At 35.4% G+C, this 21,697-nt stretch overlaps 2 protein-coding genes across 3 annotated transcripts in view; one reads left to right on the top strand and one right to left on the bottom strand.

The window, feature by feature from the left end:
* Positions 1 to 4,815, bottom strand: part of LOC128996152 (zinc-regulated GTPase metalloprotein activator 1-like) — a 230,611-nt gene extending 225,796 nt beyond the window's left edge. For both annotated transcript variants that reach the window (XM_054421289.1, XM_054421288.1), the window contains exons 1-5: positions 4,495 to 4,815; positions 3,270 to 3,366; positions 2,462 to 2,553; positions 2,010 to 2,069; positions 1,288 to 1,325 (exon numbers count right to left, since the gene is read on the bottom strand). In XM_054421289.1, the coding sequence (XP_054277264.1) occupies positions 1,288 to 1,325; positions 2,010 to 2,069; positions 2,462 to 2,553; positions 3,270 to 3,366; positions 4,495 to 4,666 (459 nt within the window). In that variant the 5' untranslated portion in view covers positions 4,667 to 4,815. The remainder of the gene's footprint in view (positions 1 to 1,287; positions 1,326 to 2,009; positions 2,070 to 2,461; positions 2,554 to 3,269; positions 3,367 to 4,494) is intronic.
* Positions 4,816 to 6,242: 1,427 nt separating this feature from the next.
* On the top strand, positions 6,243 to 21,677 carry LOC128997612 (myosin-11-like). The gene is made up of 25 exons (XM_054423251.1): positions 6,243 to 6,332; positions 7,529 to 7,603; positions 8,358 to 8,397; positions 8,868 to 9,173; positions 9,823 to 9,878; positions 10,313 to 10,474; positions 11,082 to 11,270; positions 12,032 to 12,226; positions 12,896 to 12,969; positions 13,822 to 13,969; positions 14,809 to 14,895; positions 16,246 to 16,368; positions 17,206 to 17,478; positions 18,301 to 18,447; positions 18,633 to 18,734; positions 19,226 to 19,378; positions 19,583 to 19,710; positions 20,613 to 20,702; positions 20,750 to 20,839; positions 20,887 to 20,976; positions 21,024 to 21,113; positions 21,161 to 21,250; positions 21,298 to 21,387; positions 21,435 to 21,524; positions 21,572 to 21,677. Exons 2-25 carry the CDS (start codon positions 7,571 to 7,573, stop codon positions 21,675 to 21,677), a joined length of 2,952 nt encoding a protein of 983 aa, XP_054279226.1. The 5' UTR covers positions 6,243 to 6,332; positions 7,529 to 7,570.
* Positions 21,678 to 21,697: the final 20 nt, after the last annotated feature.

A 21,697-nucleotide genomic window follows, 5' to 3' on the forward strand; every position in this document is an offset into this window, starting at 1 on the left:
TTAACAGACAAGTCTATTATTGGCTGACGACTTAACGAGTGTAAAACCACCTGTATTGAATGATTGACTTTCTTAATTGCAAACAAGAGTGACAATCAGCTGATTCCTTAGAACTCAAACCAAACTAACCACACTCTGTAATCATCTGGATAAATTATCTAAATCCTCTCAAGAAGAAATAAATTACAAATTCGAAAATAGTTCATGGGTGGGGTTTTTTAGTTGGGTTTGCGGTAGTTTGTTATATAGTTTAATGTGTAACAATTATGTCCATCATGGGGCAAGTCTATTGTAGTGTCGTTTTGTTAGCGATGAGTCATCTGCCTAAAGCCAGTTTCAGTTTTTTTTTCCTTTAAAAATCCAATTATTTGGATTTTTGAGTATCCGCATGAGGTCCGGTAACATTGATACATAGAGTTCCTATGTATGGTATCAGCAAAATGTACATCACACAAACTTTTTTCATATAAAATTGAAATAGTGTATTTCTTTGAGTTGAATTCAGATTCAGAGATACAAACTGTAGACTTTGGGGTACAAATTTTCAGACAAAGAAACTATGTCTACAAGAATTTTTTGTCTGCCTTTTTTAACTCTGCATTGGCTTGTCCAAATGAGCCTTCTTGCCTGAGCAATGAACGCATTAAGCAAAGCAAACGGTGGGAAAATACAGGACTTTTAGCCAACTGGTTAACAGTGGCAGCAACAAGACGCAAACCATACCATTACTAACTTAGAATCGTAGTCTGTAATGCTACCAAAGTGAGCTAGCAAATCAACAAAACCAAAACATTTAATTTTTAAGAAGGAACATCTTGCCTCCAGGTTCTCCTGTTCAAAATAATTTCGAGTTTATTTATCCAATCTACAACAATTGGGGCAACATATTCAATGTTTGACTTGTTTCTGATCATTGTTATAAATATAGGTTATGCACATTAAAGAACAGCAGCACATACGAGAAAATGTGTGCTATTAAAAAATTGAAATTTATGAGGAATCATTCTCATTTCTGTTAGATTTTCTTAACTTGATCCGAACGTAATTTAGCTTTTGTCCTGGTCACGGAATTAATGTCATCATTTAGATTTGTATGATGATAGATTACATTACAGTGGTACATGATGCTACAATTGATGACAAAAAAAGTTTTATTTGCTACTGGCAAAAAAAACTTTCAGTCTAACTTAACACACATATATATATTATGTATTTGTAAATTGTAATAGTATAACATCGTTTTTTTTAAACAAAAAAACAAATTAGTAAAAAAAGAAACAAACTTACCGACAAGCCGTTTTTACAGTCGATCACTGTGATGATTCCTACAATAGAAAAGATAAAGTTAGCACTCTTAGTTGTAGGAGTTGAGGAGATAGGTCTATGGTATTTAATACACTCAATTTTGAAGACTAAGGAAAATCAGATTTTATTTATTTTTAAAATGTTAATAAGTAGGCTACAATAAACTAGTAACTAGTAACTAGTAACTAGTGTGACTTTTAAAATCTAGGCTATTACTTACAATAAAAATCTTATTTATACTACTTACTTGACGTTTGAATTCTCTTCAACTGTTTTACAATGATAAAGCATTTTTTATACAGTAGGCAAGAAAAATTGAATAAACATTGTCAAAGAGGCTAGCATTAAGTGTGAAAAATGCTTATCGTGCAAGAAAATATCTTTTTTGGAATGACATTCACAAAGTTTTATTAACACTGTGTTTACAGGAAATTACAAAAATCTTATTTTTTTAGATTAACAGCTTCTTCACCTTGCATTTGCCCGTCCACATAGGCTACGGACCTGTGCGTGGAACGTATTCAGCAAAGCAAGGGGTACGCCGGTAAAGTACAAGGGAGAATTGTAGGCCTACTAATAAAAAGTAGTGGCAGATACCAGGATCCGAACCTACAAAATCACTGACCAGGGCTCAAAGTCCTTAACACTACCGACTGAGTCACCGACTCACCTAAAGGAAAGAGATCCCAAAAATTACAACTTACCATCAAGGTATAGGTCACTTCCAAGGTCTTGATCCAGCCAAAACATGGTCGCAATTGGGCCTGGAAGAACATCCACAGTTAGTCATGGTTACAAAACTTTGATAAGTTGAAATACACAATCAGCCATTGCAGACATCTAATTTAAACTAAAAACTGTAACAGAGGAGCCATTTAAAAGAGGAAATATTTCACAGTGTTAGCGACGTAAGTGCCTTGATTGGGCTCGGTAGTTATTCTGTGATCTAAATTGGTTTCAAAGACAAATGTGTTAGGACCTCTGTCTGGCACAATAACTAGGCTACAGTTTAGAAATAGACACCAATTCACATGTGTTAGTATGTTTCCTCTCATTTTGGTCTTTCAGCAGAACCACTTCCTGGAAAACTCATCTATATTAAGAAATATTGTAACTAATGATATATTTTATGCTATGGAAAACCAGGCCTACTTACCGGGATCAGCCAATCCTGTGGTTTCTAGTAGAATGTAGTCAAACTTTCCTCGCTTTGCCATAAGATTTTCAATGGCTTTGACTCCGTTGTCCCTGAAAAAACAATAAAACTGACGTTTAGGAGGGTATTTTGTTTACGTCATAGTACATTTTATTACAAAATAGTTACCGATAATCAATTGTTTGTTTAGCTTTCAAACTGTATGTAGCTGGAATTTAATTACAGCTGTTGTCCAGGTAATTTTCGGAGGGAAATTTTTGGTGTTTGACTTAATGATAGGTTGTGACATTTTGAGGTAGCCTCCTGTAACTTACAGAAAGTTATATTTAATGAAATACAAAATTCTTTATTTCACCTGGCAAAGTAAGGCTACATGGTCCTTTCTTACACTAACCTGAACTATTTACAGAAATGGTCAAATCTTTGGTTAGTGATTGTGTCGTTGAATAAGCTAAACCAGAGGCCGACAAACGCTCAAACATTTTAAAGCCTACCAAACTCTGATGTAAGTGCAGCTTTATTTTGTTCAAAATTTAATAATACAGGAGAGTCCCGCAAACTCAGCCATCACCTGGCTCAGAAAATTAATGATTTTTTGAGTTTTGGTTCAACATGGACTCAAGCCAGCTCAAGTCAAATCATTCGCAAGTCGTACCAAGGATTTGTTGTACTATGACTGATTGCTTAATACTGACTTGCGGGACTCTACTGTACATCGATTTTTGTAAAAACTTCTAAAGCAAACAAATCACAAACCACTGTACTAAGGCATTGACTACAAGATGTTGATTCAAAAACTAAAACCTACTTGACTGAACAGCAAAGACAACCGTTTCTCAATTCCAGCCATTCTTCAAATAGCTCTCCTTCTTGGGTTATGGACACGCTTTTTTCAAGAGCGCTTCCTGAAAGTTTACAAAATGATTTAGTCAATCTCATATTAAATGGATGTCAAATTAAGTTGCCAAAGTGAAGACAGCTTTGCTCTAAACTTGGTAGGCCTGTAGGTAATTGATTAAATTTGAACTTAAGCTTTATAAAAGTATCTATCTCTGTCTGGGTAGGCTTATTAGTGTTTCTGCACTATTGGAATTTGCTTTACAACGTATTTGTAAGGAAACAGTGTAAATCTTGGTCTATTGTTAGTAAGTAACTCACTACAAACTTGTAACCAAGAAATTTGGAACCCGCTCTCCACCTTCCGTCATGGACAGGGTTACTATCGAGAGGATAGTTGAGTCCCTTTTCCTGGCTAACTATGACAACCCATTGACATTGCCTGCATAGAAAGTTTGGACATAATCTAGCATTAAGTCAACAAACCAGCGACCTTCAGGTTGAAAACAAGCACTACTGTTGGCTATTATAACCTCTAAGCTCCAGTAGGCCTACCCAGACAATTGACTGTTAACTGGTTCAACCTAACTATTTTACATACTGTTGTATGTAACTTATCCAATATCATAGGTCATAATGCAAAAGTTACTCTTCTTGAAGAGGCTTATTAGGTTACTTCATTGCAATAGCCCTAATTTAGGTAGGTAAGGGTTAGGGATGAGCATCGATTGGTTATCCATCAATGGTAACATCGACGTTCCAACCATCAATGTACCGATGACATCGTTGCGAAAACATCCATGATTTTGGGACTAAAACATCTGTGTTTTATTCAGTTCTTCGTCTGCTTTTTGTACTCTCCATTAACTAAGTTCATGCAAAACATCATACCTATCCCAATACACACCAAAACATTACAAAAACATCGATGTAGGCTAAACAAAAACATCGGTAGGCCTAACCTACTATCAATAAAACATCGAACATCGATGTAGAAACATTGAACGTCAATGTAAAAGACATCGAACATCAATAGAAAAGGTAACAAAGGTTAAATTTGATGTTCCAAAAAGAATGAAGCTAAAGACATTTAAACTAAGCAAATTGTCAATGAGTGACCTACGCGTTAAAATTGTAGGCCTAGTCTTGATTGTTCTAAACTAGGCCTAGGCCTAGCCTATGTTAGTAAAACTTACCTTCACCAAATTCATTCAGAATGACAGCTATTTTTTTGTTGTGTTGTTCTTTAAGGATGTAATTTAAAAGGGTAGTTTTCCCCGCTCCTAGATATCCAGTAATAATAGTAACTGGAACAGGTTTGAATTCAGCCGGAATCAAAGAAGGTATATCTTCATCTGATGAATCCATTTTTCGTTTGAAACTTAAAACTCTCACAAAAAGAAAAAAATCACTTTGAATGTCAATAAATATTTGGTCCAGACTTATCAACGATCACGCATATTTATTATTAAAAATGTTTATTTATAAACTACTTTGATTGAGGTTAGATTAGAAGAAGTAAGGTTATGTTTATTTTGGTTTTTTTGGTTACAGTTGGATTTTTTTGCTCGAAGCGGGAAGCGGGAAGTTAAACGTAAATCATATTGTGAATATCCGTGGATCAGTTAGTTAAAGTTATATATTGTGGTTTACAGATTTACCTGCTTTTAAAAAGTTTCCCAAAGTTTGAGTTAATAAAGTAAAATAAGTTAAATAATGGGTTTAACTTTCTTTCTAGTATTCTTTCAGTTATCAGTTAACAATCCAAAGTATTTCCATAGTAACCAAAAGTAAACAAAACAACAGCTGTCTTAAAGACATTGCTTTAGCAACACATCATTAACAGTTTGTTCCAACAGCTATTTTGTATCCCAGTCTCAGCAACCACATTATTCTATTAATATAATGACTGGAATTAAATGCAAGAAAATTCAATATTTTAATACCTATTTGCTAATAATTATAAAACTATTTTCAAATCAAACAACAATTAAAATTTGGATACAATAATGATTAAATAACAGCTTATTCATTACCGGTAGTTAATTTGGAATTAGGAATCGGGACTCCCTATTTTGTTCACAGCCGCCTTTTAACGGTGGCTGTAATTTTGTTGACCCGGGTCAACAAATTCAATACATTTAGCAAAACAACCACTTGTAATGTATATTTACTTGAAACTTGGAACGAAGGCATGTCAACATGTATTCTACACGTATGTAAAATTTGGTGATGATTAAAAAATATTTATCTATTTTATTAACAAAAACCGCCATAGAGTCAACAAAATCAAAATTAGTTATTTACGGCGGTTTTTTGTTAGTAAAATAGATCGATATTTTTTAATCGTTAACTTTACATACGTGTAGAATACATGTTGATATATATACCTTCGTTATAAGTATCGTACATTGAATTTGTTGACCCGGGTCCCGGGTCAACAAAATAGAAAGTCTCTTAGGAATCTCATCTCTTTAACAGTAAATATTCTCTAAATTGCCAAAGTACTTTTATAAAAGTAATCTAGAGCAAGTTTAAAGTATATTTTAACTAATTTTTCAATTCCACGAATATATGCCAGTTTGTTGTTTTGATTTAACCTCAAGATTTGACAGGTGTGAACACATGATCGCACTACTGCCAAAAAGGTTCATCTTCAAAGATATCCCACCACACCTTGACCGCTTCTAGCTAAAAAAAATCCAACTTAAGTTATATTTTATTCGTTTCTTTTACCAGTTGAAATTCACACACGATTTCTAGCATCGTTTGCAGGCACCATTGATTATAATTGATCAAAATCATTGCTGATAAAATGTGCTTGAAATTAGAATAATTTTTGTAAGTCTTTGCAGTTTATTCAACAGATGTAGACACAGCAAAAACCTCAACAATGGGATTGTCAGATGAGCCCGATTCAAAATCACTATCACAGTTGAATGAAGTGTAAATAAACATTATCCTTCCCCTGGGGATATGCATTTGGGTAAGGAATAACACAAACAAATTTAACTGCACAGTTTAAAATTTACAGGTATGTAAATTTATATGCATATCTATGTTATACTAAACCATTATTATTTATTATCAAACTCTTTCTTCCAACCTCAACTTTTTGTGGGTACCTACCATAATTTTGTATTTTGATTGTTTCAGAACATTTTGTGCCAACCAACTAGGTCTTGTAATTTTTGTTTTAGGTTTGTAAAATAAGTTAAACATGATCTGAACAAAAACGTAGGCCTAGTTTCATAAATTTAACTTAAATTATCTCTAGATTGTTTTTTTATCAATTCTGCTAAGTAATTAACTTATGTGTGCTAAATTTATCCCATAATGATGGTCAAATCAAAGTGATGTCAATTCACAGTCAAAGATACAAGTACAACTTAGGCCTAACTATTTACACGAAATAGCTTATTCTTTATATTTATAATTTTGGTAAGTTCAAGGATTATAAGGCAAATTTTGCCTTATAGGCCTAGGCTATATCATTTAAGTTATATAGGCCTAGAGTATTTAGGGATACAATTTTATTCAGTCTAACCAAAATATGCTATTGTAAGTATTTAATTCTGTATCTATCATTTTCTCATAACCTACAACCCATTTAATTGCATCTAAAACTTCAAAACCTGCAACATTCTTATAAATAGGACCGAGTAGGCCTAATAGCCTAAAAAACCTAATTTTGATAGATAAGGCAAAAAAATGCAATATAACATTAGTAGTATAACTTCAGTAGTATAACTTATTACCCAGGACCGCTTTAGTAAATGGGCCCGGTGTGGGTCTGGGCCATGGAACTCGAGAGGTTTAAGGTTTTTTGGAGCGCATGTAAGTGGAAAGTTCCACCTCAAGGAAGGGTTGAAATGTGGTGCAAGTATCTCTCAGGCCTAAAAGCGCGTAGATCCAAACCGTTCGCCAGAAAATAAGTTAGGCCTAAACCTAGAAGTTCTAGTGTTTATTTTCAAATTTGTACAATGTCTAACTTGGATGAAGAAGGTGAAACTTTCACTTGGCCATACTCTTATAGAAGATACAGTTAAGCCTTTTATGTAATGTAGACTACTGTAAGCTTATATTGCACGCAAAAACAGACCTTTTTGCATTTATTCATCAAATGCTATTGTGTTAATTGTAATTGCGTCTGAATTTGCCAATATTTAATTGGGTACCTATTTATAAAAATGTAGTCTAACTAATAATGTACTCTATTTAAATTTCCAGACATAACATAAATTGAGCTCCTCGATTGTCAACCTTGTAACCATGGCAGACCAAGTAGAGCCTGCTCCATTACAGGTAACTTAAAGGCTACCGGCTACTTTGTATGATGGAACCTGCCTGTAGATGGGACCCTCCAACTACCTGGGAACTGGCCAACGTCTTATAGGCCCGTGCCAGTCCCAGTTAGACGAAGTGTCAGGAGAGGCAGGTTCCATCTTACATAATATAGATTGAAATAAAAGCGGGTTCACTTATTTGTTAGTGATGTACGTTCATCTCCATGATACAGTATGTGATTTTATAATCAAAACTCAACTAGAGATAATCAAAACGATACTAAGGGTGAAAACAACTATTACTTGTACCGGTACTTAAGATTGAGTAGCCCACAGGTAAATATTATTATCAATTATGATGATGTATGTTAGGGATTGTGGGAAAAGCTACCAAAACACTGATTCGTACACATCTAGAATTATTAAATTAGTCCAACGGCAAGTAATTATCGAGATTGCTGTACAAGTTACAAAAGCAACAGAAGTGAGGAAAAGTTCTTATGCACAATACACTTCCTCTTTTGCCAGCTCTAAATGAAACAATCTATTCCCTATTATTATTCATATTGGTCATAACATACACAATTTCCAAACCATGAGTTTTTTATAAAAATTACCTAAAAATGTCACAGATTACAGGGAGAATAATTAGGCTTGTCATGTATTGTATAGAATGAAACTGTCAGGTTTGATATCACACCTATTGAGTTTTATGTAAAAAAATAACGCTGTAATGATAAAAAAAAATTTAACAGTTTTTCCAACGTTTCTAGGTCCCAGGAGAAGAACCAATAGAGCCGGTTGAAAAAGCTGGTGAGTTTTGCGACTTAGTTGAATAAATACATAAGAAATTCACATAGTATACCATAGATAAATGCTACTATAAAGCAGGATTATAATGGTTTTCTCAGTTCTGCCAGTTTTTGTGTGCTAAGTGTAACTCTTTTGTCTATTTGATTTGTTTATAAATTTTTACCTATTTTTGGCAGAAAAAACAATATATAAGTTACTAAATCATTGCATGTCATTTTTCATCAACACAATAATCTCTGTAGAGATGAAGAAATTCAGAGAGCTAATTTAACTAAATTGGTATAGCAGCAAGCTCTAGTTGATCATTTTCTAGACAAAATCTCAGTTTAATGTTTAATAGGCAACAAACTATATATTGCACAACTTTGATTTGTAACAATATGTTTTCAAAATGTTGATTCTGCCTAGGAATGATAGAGTTTATGATTTTCGTTTCTACAAATCTTAAATACACAACATTGTTGTTACAGAAGAAAAACCGGATGCTGGAGTAAAAGAAGACCAAGGTGTAAAAGAAGAAGAGCAAAAAGTAAAGGAAGAGGAACCACCTAAAGAGGACGAAGGACAAAAAGCTGCAGAAGAAACACCGGTACAAGAAGTAAATCAGGATGAAAAGGAAGAAAAACAACCACCTAAGGAAGAACAACCACCTAAGGAAGAACAACCACCTAAGGAAGAAAAACAACCACCTAAGGAAGAAAATCAACCGCCTAAGGAAGAAAAACAACCACCAAAGAAAGAAATTGTGACTGAAGCCAAAAAGGATTCAGTTAAAGGTAAATTAGAAAATAGCTGGTGGAGACTATGAAAAATCACACCTTAAGCAGCTGTTTAGCCGAGTGGTTGGTGCTCTCATACTTGCATAGCAACTAAAAGGTTGCTGGGTGAAGTTAGTAGCTTTTTGATTATTCAAAACAGGACGCAGCTGCTGTCTTCCTGTAATCAAAGTATTCTTGTTGTACCACTTGTACCATACTTAATATAGTTTCTTTGTAACATATTAAGTATTTGTCAAAACAGTATTGTCATCTGGATTGTATTTACAAAGTAACCAATCGGTTGCAACAAAGGCAGACACTTTTGTAAAATAACGTAACAACACTTAATGCACACGTATGCAAATTATAATCTCTAAGAAGGCCCAGAATTACCGGTACACTGCAAGAGTTGTAAAAGAAAACCAAGAATTATGTGTTGGCCGGTGGACTAAAAAGGTAGTTTTCCCTCTAGCACAATACAGGGTGACCCGTAAGTAAACAGCCAAACGCCAGTAAATGGTTTTATGGATCAAAGTAAAGGAAAATTCAAGAATGTTTTCTATTGCTTTGCTACTTAGATACCTACCACATTGTATTTTACACAAACAGTTTATCTCTGACCTGAGCATTGAATGTATGGCAAAATACATCATTCTTATTGTTTCAGATAAATCCCCTCCAAAAACTGATGATACTGCAGATAAGATTGAAAAGAAACAAAAGGTAATAAAACTTCTTGGTTAATATTAGGGAATCATAAATAAGTGGCACACAGTTTCATTACTTATGTGCTACGTTGGTTTCCCACCTTAGTTTTTTTTTCTCTACCTTATTTTTTAAATTGTGCTTATGACCAATAGAAGTTTAAATGGAATAAACAATATAAGATATCAGAAGCATCAGTGGCTACAATAGCAATGGTGGAGGGAACCTGGAAGTCTTGACTGGGATTTTTTGGGAATTTTACCAAAACCCGGTACTTCAAACAAAGAAAAAATTTATTATGAACCTATATAGCCTAGTGATAAGTCTGCCAAAAGCTTCAAAATTTATCTACAATGATCTAAGCACTCGTAGATTCTAAAACTTAAATAACTTATCCATAACCTTATTTAAAACCAATCTAACAATATTTTTATCATATTTTTCATTAGCAGAAGAGCGACAAGCCTGAAGTTAAACCGCTGTTTGACAGCAAAGGCAGTCTGTTAGAGACGCAGTCGTTTGTCCGAGAGAGGATCAGAGAAATCAAGGAGAAGAGAGCAACAGTGGCGAAACTGATTGGGGATCTGCAGGCTAAAGTCAAGGCTTATAAAGAGGTGAGTGACAAAACTATAGTCCTCGCCACCCTAAGTTGAGGCAGCCCAAGGCCGCACAACGTATGTCTAGTGAGGCCTTTGGCTGCCTCAACTTAGGGTGGCGAGGACTATAGATTATCCTGTAGCGGATTATCCTTAGATTATCCTTATTCAGAGTAATATAGCTGCATAAATTGTGTCAAAATTTTAGTGTGTTTTGTAGGTGTGTCTATACAATTTTAAAACTACTGGTATTATCTTCTATTTGAAGAATGTATAACGAAAATTTTAAGAACGCCAGAGCTCTAATTCATGGCAACTTTTAGATGTTACCTTGTTCATTTTTAAAATCTTCACTTTTTACCTGGGAACATAGTTTGTAGTTACATTCGCTATAACTAAATGTTTTAGTTATTAAAATCAAATAAATATACAGTAGGCCTATGTTCTTTTCCAATTGGTATCCATTTAATAATTTTTCAATCTTAAAATTGTTTATAAATGACTATTGTGAAGCTCAGATTTTTATGCAGATTTATTATTTCATCAGTAATTTGGGTTTAATGTTAATGCACAAACTATTTGAACATTTTTTTGTTTGCTCATCAATTGATCGATTTGCCGTTAGAAAAAAAATCCCACTGACGAAGACACCGCCAACTTGAAGACCTACCACGCTCAGTTCCTAGAGAAGCTGGGAGAGTTTGAAGAGATGACTCGGAACCTGGAGAAGCTGATGGGGATGGCTGACGTGTCTACGTCTCAACTGGACATGAAGATGTCTGGGCCTCCAATGCCTAGCAAGCCTAAGGAGAAGGTATGGTAAATGTTGACAGATTTGTTGTGAAAATGTAATCAGTAAAAGGCAACATTTAAATGATTAACAATTAAACGTTAAGGAGTAGTTGACAAGCTTTTGGTGTCAAAAACCAGGGTAGTGGAAAAGTTTGAGTCCCTTAAGACAACTCTCTGGACCACAAGAAATGTACCAATATCAGGTAAACTTTTGAATTTGAGAAGTATTTTGATACATAATCTAACTAACTTTTTGTGCTGGGAATATATGCAGTAAATAAAGGTAAATTGATTACTCCGTATACTGAAGAGTAGATATATTTCATGTAGATGGAACAATCAGTAACAAAATAAGCTATAGTCAGCATTAGGAGGGGAGCAAGCTGATCTAGTGGTAAAGGTCCGGGCTCCAAAGCCTGAGGTCCTGGGTTGAAATCCCGCCAATCACCAATGGATTTTTTCTATGTAATAATGCCTTGAGGACTAGCCTGAAGTAATGTGTAAAAGTAAAACAGTTCCGGGCTAGAACCTAGCGTCCTAGGATGTGAAGGTGGGACATAACAAGTCTACAATAAGACATAATTTTAAATTGGATTGGTTAAAAAGTTTGAATATATGACATAAATCAGTAATCAACATAAATTTACAGTAATCTGTTGGTGGTCAGCTACATCTGTTTTCCTTTTTTTATGGCTACAGCTTTTAGATGGGGAGGGGAAGTATACTTCTATTAATAGTTGTTATAATGCATTGTTATATTCTTACCTTCTCCTTTCCTGCCAGGTGGCTGAGCCCGAGAAGCCCAAGGTACCGGCCAGTGGGGAGGTGGTGCCTTTCAAAGACATTGAGGACAAGTTGCCCAAGCTAGTGGTGTGTGGAGCAGACACAGGAGACAACGTACCCAGGATCATCGTGTGTGAACCTCTGCGGAAGAAGGACCTGGAGCCCTGGAGTGATAAGGCTAAACCTGGCGAATGTGTGAGTGAAAGTCTTTTGTGGGACGTTGTACACTTCCAGGGCCTCTTTTAAATGTGGCACAAGAGGTATTTAGGTTTGGGGGCACAATGAAGAGAAAAATCCCCTTGTGCAGAAGAGGGGACGAAGGAGCAATTATTCGGCCCTTAGCGTCACATGCACACGTCATGCCTGTAAACTTCTAGAACACTTTGAAAATAAATATCACCATAGGTGAAGGCAATTCACGCTTTACAAGAACCTGATGTCATGATTTAATATCTACACTTTTAACAAGTAAAAAACCTGTCAAAAAAGGAACAATTTTTTTAATAAAATTAGATGGGTTTGCCTAACTTTTTGAGCCATAGATATGTTTATTTTACCTTTTGTAATAATGTTTATGAATTTGTCTAAGAACAAGGATAAACACATTTTTTTTAAACAATTTTTCAATGCACACATGAAATTTGAGGAAATAGTAGAAAAATGTCCAATTCAAAGTGTTTAGGTTCTGTAATTCATTAAGAAATAACCCCAGCCTGAGAATATGAAGTTTTGGTATCAGTAAAGTTAGCAATCTTGACAGTTTTATTAAGTAAAATTGTAGGTTGTGTATTTTATAATCAAATAATATAACTATTTGATGCATTTTTGTTTAATATTTCCATCCTTTTCATTTTTTTTTTTCAGATTGAAAAGCTGAATGAATGTTTTATGAACCAACAGAGACTAGCTGCAGAAAACGCAGAAGTTCAGAGAATAAGGTTATTTAGAATTCCATTTTCTAGGTTTTAGTTTTTTAAATCTTTATGATTTTAGTAAACACAGTCGAGTTGAATCCAATTTTTAAAATGGTAAGCTGTGATTAAAAACCTTGAGATTATGACAACTTTTGTTGGTAACAATAAATCCCACATTGATTAACAATTTACAAGGCAGCTTTGGTATGATGAGAATGATAAGATACTTTAAGAACCCTGAAAGTAACTGTTCTGAACTCAAACATTTTTGAATCATGATTTATATCCAGTAGACATATTTCACAATTTATTAGAGCCAAAAATTCTAATTGCAGAGTACCATAGTTGTCAAATTGAAAGTAGCTTTCAAATTTATATCAACAATAAGGAGAAAAGAATTATTTTTTTAAGCTAAGGCCCATCTGAAAATAACAACTGTTTATGTACTTTGCTAAGTGCATCCTTGCAACCACATTGGCTACACATCAACATCGGACATTCCAGCTTAATCAACAATTCTGAGTAAACTGAAATATTTCCTAAAAAAAAAAAAAAAAAAAACAGGTGCAAAGAGTTTCTCTTTAAACATCTCAATGTTCTAATGTGGGTCTTGGCATTCATAACATTGTCAGATGAAATTCATCGCCAGTTGTTTCACGCTTGCTGTGAAGTAAAGTCTCAGTAGGCGAAGACTTTGACACCGGCCGCAATAGCAGATGTATACATATTTTTCTGGTCGTGAAGTTCTAAAACTTTGTAAACTGAAAACTTAAACTTAATAACAATGTGGCTGTTGCAGTTGAAAACACCTTAGGATATCTGTGATATGCATCATGGGGAGGTTGTTTTTTAATCTGTATTTGTTGTGCTCTGAAGGCATCAGCAGCAGCAGCAACTGCTAGACATGCAGGAGACTCTGGACAGTATGAGACAGAGGATGATGGTGCTGGAGATGGATAACCGCAGAGTGACGGCGGAGAACCAGGAGTTGCAGCAACGGCTCAGAGTGCAGCCTCCTCCGCAGGTGAACAACTTAGCTCTTTATCTTGACAGCAGAGTAGCTTGTGACTGGCTGATTTAGTGTTTAAAGATCTAAGTATGGCCTTGGAGGATTCAATTAACTAAATTTAGATTGAGGATTATTTTACGATAGAATCTCTTTGCCACATAAAACACAGAAACTGTGCAGCCATTCTTATACAAAAACAACATGTTTGTGCAATTATTATTTGTGTTTCTTACGCCAGAGGGGACTCTTTCATATCCTGCTTTAAAAAAATACTTTTAAACGGTAAGCTATCTTATTTTATATAAATTAGAGTGACCAAGAATAAGAATATTACAGTAGATTCAAACCCAAGATTTTGAAAAGTGTCATTTAAAGAAAACTCTTTATTAAAAGGTACATTTCTAGAGATTTAGAGGTGTTCTGTTAAATCCTTCATCAACATGAATTGATGAATATCTACTCTGGAATTGCTTAACTCTACTTTTGATATCGTTGTTTTTTGTTTGGGTGTTGTAAGTCAGCGTTCCATTGGATAATGCTTTTAGTCAAGCTCAGATGACCAGTCCTCCAGGTCCAACAGTTGTAGTGTGCTATACCTATCCTTCTAGGAACGGCGAACATCCGGGGCAGAGCATTCATTCTCACCTCCCTATCTTACCGTCACTTCTTTCACTCCTCCCTCTCACCCTGCATTTTCTATCTCTCTTTACCCCCAATGTAGCAATTGCTACCCTTCAAGTGTCAGGGAGGACTATGTATCAGCATTACCTTTACGAGAGTGGAACACCAGTTTCCCAGTTTTTTTGTGACGATCCTACTTACACATGAATATAATGATTGTATCTTTGTTGTAGCCGAGTGTGCCAGGCGTGAAGATGTGCAAGAGGGATCTTTACATGCAGTACAAGGGACATCCAGCGGAAGCCAACATGCAGGACTTGGTATGTCCATGTAAGAGGAGACGGTAACACCAACAACACTTTGTACACTGACACCAGTAAATGATTTGTTAAGACGTACCATCTTTCATTTGGTAGATATTAGACTTGCACGGACACATTGTAGACTTGTGGTCTTCAGACGATGACTGTGTCTAAATAGACAAAACACTTCTGTTGTATTGTAGAGTGTCATCTACAGGGAGATTTTGACTTCCGGACAGTTGTTAACTTGATACATCAACTGTGAAAGGAGGTCAAATCACATCAAATATAGCACAACATATATAGGCCAAAACATTGGAAAATAAAGTGTGTTTCTCTATTTTGACACAGTCATCTATCAAAGAAAACAAATCTGTGATTATACTTAATCCTTCATCACTAAGGTGGAAAAAATTGTATTCCAGTCTTAGCAGTTGTAGCCTACTTTAATTTTTCAAAAACATATTGGTTGAAAAGTTTCAATAATTGATAGTTCTACTAGTGCTGTGTGTTTAAAAAAATTGATTTCCAATTACATTTAGTAAAAAAGCTCACTTCAGTCTGGAAGTACTTAATTACTTTAACTTAAAGAAATAGGGGTTAGGAGGAAACTTAAATCTCAAGTTGTGCTATTATATTGTAACTGTTAAAAAATATATTAACTTTACGTTTCATAAATGATTTTTGAGATGGAAGATTAATAAGCTAAAAAAACATTATAAATTTATACTGCGCCAATATGAAAATCTATTGGTGATATTTATACAATTTAGAGAAGTTTAAAATAAATAGGCCTAGCTTAACATAATGTGGAGCATCTATTTTGAGAATCCCCCTCTAATAGCTAGCTAGAATAACCGTACTAAATATATTGATTGTTTTTACAATAGGCATTGAGAGTACGGTAACTAAGTTTTTCTGTAAAAATAAAGAATAAAATGTATTTATCATTTTGACAGATAAACTTAGTTCCTTTAAATGGAGGAATATCAAGTTAATTATCATATTAAAGAATTTTTAACCTACCATTTTTTGCCTTAGTTCTTGGAGTTACTTTTTGATTAGAATCAGACCTTGGTTTGTGTAAAGAAATGATACTTAGCGGGATATTGTACATTGCATCAATGGTTAACTTGAGGAATTAAAACAAATTAAAGGCAAATACTATGTGTTAGAAGTTTAAAATTCTTAGAAACGAACATTCTTATAAACATTTTTTTGCCTTTAATTAAAATTTGTTATTGTTTTGAATTGAATTAATTTTGAATTGAAGACTGACTTTCCACATACCATTATTTAACTTTGGATGTTAACCTTGTTAGCCTAGTTGCACCGCCATAGCAATTAGAGCTTGATTTTCTTCTGCAGGAACAAGAGCTGATGAAGATGGGTGGGGACATTGTGACGATTGCCAACGATCTGGACAACATTCACAGGGAGAAGATGAACCTGGGCTATCCAACAAGTCCTAGGAAAACGTGCAAATTGATGGTGAGGACTATTAACTTGCCTGCATTGTAAATCTTAATTTAGTAGGTATTGAAGGGACAGTGAAGTTGCAGTTGATTTATAAGAGATGTGCTATAGAAATTGTAGGTTAGAAATAATGCCAATATAATGTCAGGAATTTATCCAAAGGTCGTAAAGTACTGTTGTTATTTTTATGGAAAGCCAAGAGGTGTGAGGAATTTTTCAGAACAGGTTAGAGTTAACTTGAGAAAATGTAAGCCCAGGTGCTTAGTCTCATAATGTAACAGTGATGTATATTGATGAGAAATTGAATTATGATTTCTCACTACTGCACTCTATAAAGAACTTCTGTATATACTTCTGTACAGTGCTCGATTTGAGGGGGAACACGGTGGAACGGAGTTCCGGTACCTCTCTTTCGGAAAGATGAAAATATTGACATAAATAGGTACATTAATAGGTACTAATCATATTAAATAGGTGACAGTTACTGCACCTCAATTTTAACAAATCGAGCACTGCTTCTGGATATCAGTTAAATAGGACTTTTATTGTGTACATACTAGCCATTGGAGTCTAGTTTTACATAAACTCAATCTCTTACACAAGTTTTTAATGAACTTTATTGTTGATTCACAATGTTAAAGTGTTGGTTTTGTACATAATATCATTTGTGAAAACTATACACAAATTATACCAAGGTTTTTAATAGCCGTAAATGAATTTTGATGTTAAATATTAATAGGCAAATTAAATTTTAGTAGGACAAGATAAAACTTGTTATTTTGATCAGTTATACCATTATTGTAATCTCAATAGAGGCTAATTCAACTATTAAAATTTATCTTCACATTATAGCTACCACAAGTTGGAACGCAAACCGATGAAGACAAAGAGAAGGACGTTGTTTTTGAATCAGACAAAGATGTTAAATTCAAAGACCTAAGAGAGCAATACCAAAGGCTGCACAGTGATTTCAAAAACAAAGTGGCAGAAGTGGCTGCTTTGAGAGTGGAGTTGGAAAAGTCGAGGAAGGAGTTGGACGAGATAACAATCCTGCATCAGGAGCTGGAGATGATGCATCAGAAGGAGGTGGAAGACAACAGCACGCTGATGGTGGAGAAGAATCAGGTGAGAATCAACATGTCTTGCGTATCTGACAAAGTTGTAGTGTAACACGATTATTGTGATTTAGTTCTCACAGGTATTTACTTAAGTAAATCGCTAGTAGTTAGAATGTAGAACATAAGTAGCTCGATAATGGTTGTGTAACTACTTGCTTAGTGGTTAGCGTCTTGGATTTTGGACGGTGTTCATTCCAGGCAAATCCACAAAATTTAAGGGGTTTGGTCTGCTTTCCCTTAAAAGTGTTTGAGTTACTACGATACTAAAGTCCAGCGAGGCACACCAAATCTTTCTTATATATTTGTTTTTTTCAAAACTTACAGACCATTTAGTTTTTTCATTGCAACTAACAGTTTAGAAATAATGTAAAAAGTCAGTTTCTTAACTTAAGTATGTGTAGGAGGGGGTAAGTAAAAACTACAAAAATATTACACAGCCGTAGGACATTAGTTCAAATCATAAAGACAGCTCACATAATACGCATAGCCACTGCTCATGTATGGGATTACATCCATGGATAAAATACTCGGGAACAGACCTAAGGTTTTATAAATATAAGCCATTTTACTGGGATGTTCATGCAGGATTCCAGCTTAATGACTCCAGCATTTTGGTGAAATTAGCTACAAATAATTTTAAGCTCCATGTTTCAAACTTTAACCAATAGTTTTCACAGCAATCGTTACATTCAATGTGCATTTAACCTATTGCATAATTATCTGTGGAAGAAGTTCGTTGCACTCTTTACTTACTATCAACATTTATGACATCTCTATCTTGAACACGGCGAATTGTCCACTGAAGTATAATTTGGAACTTTTGCTCTAGATCCAATCTTTCAAAGACCAAATCGTGGATTTGGAGCAGCAAGCCAGTATTGCCAAGCAGATGTTCAAGTCTTCACAGGAGGAAATGGAGGAGATGAGATCACTGATCGAGGATCAAGCGACTCAACTGGACGAGTACAGGAATAAGGTGAGTGGACATTGTGTTGAACCCACTTCTCACTACAGCACACAACTTAGCTACCACCCACAAATGATAACAATAACAGCTCACAACTATACAGCTTGAAATTGAACATAAAACTTTCTTTTAGTAAAAAAAACCTAAGTACACATCTTTAGATTAACACAATTTAAGTTGAAATATTTTTCCAGTATATGAGAACACTCCAAATTGCGGAAGAATTGAAGAAGGAAAATGAATTCAAAGAAAAGGCATGCGCTGACCAGATTGCCGTGGAAATTCAGCGAGTAAAGGTATTTATGCATTACACTCCCTTAGTTATCTTTAATTTTAGATTATGTAAATTATAATTCACAGTGGCATATCAAACTCTATTTATACTTGACACATTAATTGCACGAACCAGTTTGGCGCTAAATTTCGCAAGGATGGGTTGTGTACGTTTGTCCATCTTCAGTCTTATATTTAGTCAGACTGAAGAGGAGTAAAGGTATGTAACCTATCATATATTCATACAATCAGTCTAGGTGGCAAGAATGTTTGAATGTTACTAACTAATATGGGTGTATTCAAGGTAAAACTAACTAATTAGCTCAAGTCAAAGGCACAAGATCTTATTACTTGTACCAGGATTGATGATTGATACCAAAAACCCAATCAGGCTAGTTGTACGATACGCCCAAAATATTATGTGACATTCAAAGAGCATTTCCAACCTCATGAGTGATAAATGAATAGTTTGTGTCAACCGCTTAAAGTTTGTGATGTTGATTTCTGGTTCCAGCAAGAAATGCAAGAACAGCTGGAGGAGCTAATACCCATCAAGGATCTGCTGAAGATGACCCAGCAGAAGCTTAAAGAGACGGAGCAGATGCACACTATAGCGCTGGAGACCATAGCAGACATGTCACAACAACTGGAGGATGCTCGTGGCCAGGTACTTAATGCAATATCAGTCAATCATTCATTAAACTAAAGCATTCACGGTTCAATCAAGTTTTTTGATTGGTTTCATGACGTGATTTTATTTTTCCAACAGTATTCCAGCTAACGATATAAGCTATGGTATATTTTAAAATAAACAAATATGGTAAATCACCTTTGCTTACATTACATGCTATTACAATAAGAAGTGTTTCAGATGGAATCCATGAAGGATAAAATTACTGCTATAGAAGGCCATGGGGAGTTACAAGAAAATCTGAAAAACAGTCTTGAAGTGGCCGAGAAAAGAATGACTGAATTGGAAAGTGAAAATACCCGTCTCAAGTGAGTATAAAATGTAGTTGGGGAGGAGATAAACATCTTAATTTTAGCTAAAGTAACTGAATGATAATATCATTCAGTCACTTTAGCTAAAATATATATTATATGAGTTACCTTACCTTACCTTACCGCGGTAAGGCCATTCAAGCCAAAGTAGGTTTTCAGGCTCCGCAACAATGTGTTTCCACTCTTCCCGTTCCTCGGCTTGCTCCCAGGTAACTCCTATTCTTCTCAGGTATTTTTCAATCTAAATCTTGGATTTCCTCGTGGTCTGGTGCCTGCTGGCCTCCCCTCAAATACTTCTTTAAAAGAGCATTTTCGGGTATTCTCACATATTAGCCTGCCCATCTCAATCTTCTACTTTTAATGATGGTTATTGTCCGGATGTTTGTACAGAGTTCTTAGTTATAGATTTCTTCGGATTCTCCATTCACCATTTCCATTTATTTGGCCATATATTTTCCTTAAAACTCCCGTTTTCAAAAACTATAAATTTTTTGTCAGAATCTTTGCTGAGGACTAAATTTTCTTTTGCATTAAGGAGAACTGGTAGTATTATTGAGTGGTACATTCTTAGTTTGGTTGTTCTTGAAAGTTTTTTGGAGCTTAGCAATTTTGATACAGAGAAGAAAATTTTCCTTGCTGCTACCAGCCTGCTTTCTTCCTACTTCTTCTTTGTTATCGAGAAAACTTCATTCATGTGATTAAATTCTCGATCTCTAGAGCATTTTACCTTATAAACTTGCAGATTGCTATTCAGAATCTGTTCTGTTCTTGAGAATTATTAATCTTTGATATGTGAGTTAAAGAGGACATTTTTATCTTACCAAAACTTTGAGTCTACAGAAACAATATGGGGTCTTTATTTGATGTACCTATGATATGTAACATTTGTATGTTTACAGGGAGGTAGTGTTACAACTGGAGGCCAACCAGGCTGTACAGAAGGATCAGCTGGAGGCCAAGTCTCATGAGCTACTGCAGATGGTGTCTCAGTTGATATACCTATGAGATGTCAGATGTAACATTTGTATGTTTACAGGGAGGTGGTGTTACAACTGGAAGCCAACCAGGCTGTACAGAAGGATCAGCTGGAGGCCAAGTCTCATGAGCTACTGCAGATGGTGTCTCAGTTGATATACCTATGAGATGTCAGATGTAACATTTGTATGTTTACAGGGAGGTGGTGTTACAACTGGAAGCCAACCAGGCTGTACAGAAGGATCAGCTGGAGGCCAAGTCTCATGAGCTACTGCAGATGGTGTCTCAGTTGATATACCTATGAGATGTCAGATGTAACATTTGTATGTTTACAGGGAGGTAGTGTTACAACTGGAAGCCAACCAGGCTGTACAGAAGGATCAGCTGGAGGCCAAGTCTCATGAGCTACTGCAGATGGTGTCTCAGTTGATATACCTATGAGTTGTCAGATGTAACATTTGTATGTTTACAGGGAGGTGGTGTTACAACTGGAAGCCAACCAGGCTGTACAGAAGGATCAGCTGGAGGCCAAGTCTCATGAGCTACTGCAGATGGTGTCTCAGTTGATATACCTATGAGATGTCAGATGTAACATTTGTATGTTTACAGGGAGGTGGTGTTACAACTGGAAGCCAACCAGGCTGTACAGAAGGATCAGCTGGAGGCCAAGTCTCATGAGCTACTGCAGATGGTGTCTCAGTTGATATACCTATGAGATGTCAGATGTAACATTTGTATGTTTACAGGGAGGTGGTGTTACAACTGGAAGCCAACCAGGCTGTACAGAAGGATCAGCTGGAGGCCAAGTCTCATGAGCTACTGCAGATGGTGTCTCAGTTGATATACCTATGAGTTGTCAGATGTAACATTTGTATGTTTACAGGGAGGTAGTGTTACAACTGGAAGCCAACCAGGCTGTACAGAAGGATCAGCTGGAGGCCAAGTCTCATGAGCTACTGCAGATGGTGTCTCAGTTGATATACCTATGAGTTGTCAGATGTAACATTTG

The sequence above is a fragment of the Macrosteles quadrilineatus genome, unplaced genomic scaffold (genome assembly GCF_028750875.1).
Source record: "Macrosteles quadrilineatus isolate MER2022 unplaced genomic scaffold, UCM_ALF_1.0 Scaffold_6__1_contigs__length_79288215, whole genome shotgun sequence".
Lineage (NCBI taxonomy): Eukaryota > Metazoa > Arthropoda > Insecta > Hemiptera > Cicadellidae > Macrosteles > Macrosteles quadrilineatus.

Excerpts from the sequence above, each read along its gene's own strand:
- LOC128997612 (XM_054423251.1), top strand. The coding sequence starts at position 7,571 with ATGGCAGACCAAGTAGAGCCTGCTCCATTACAG. Across the intron at positions 16,369-17,205 it reads GGAAAACGTGCAAATTGATG|CTACCACAAGTTGGAACGCA; the intron begins GTGAGGACTATT and ends TTCACATTATAG. Across the intron at positions 17,479-18,300 it reads TGATGGTGGAGAAGAATCAG|ATCCAATCTTTCAAAGACCA; the intron begins GTGAGAATCAAC and ends CTTTTGCTCTAG.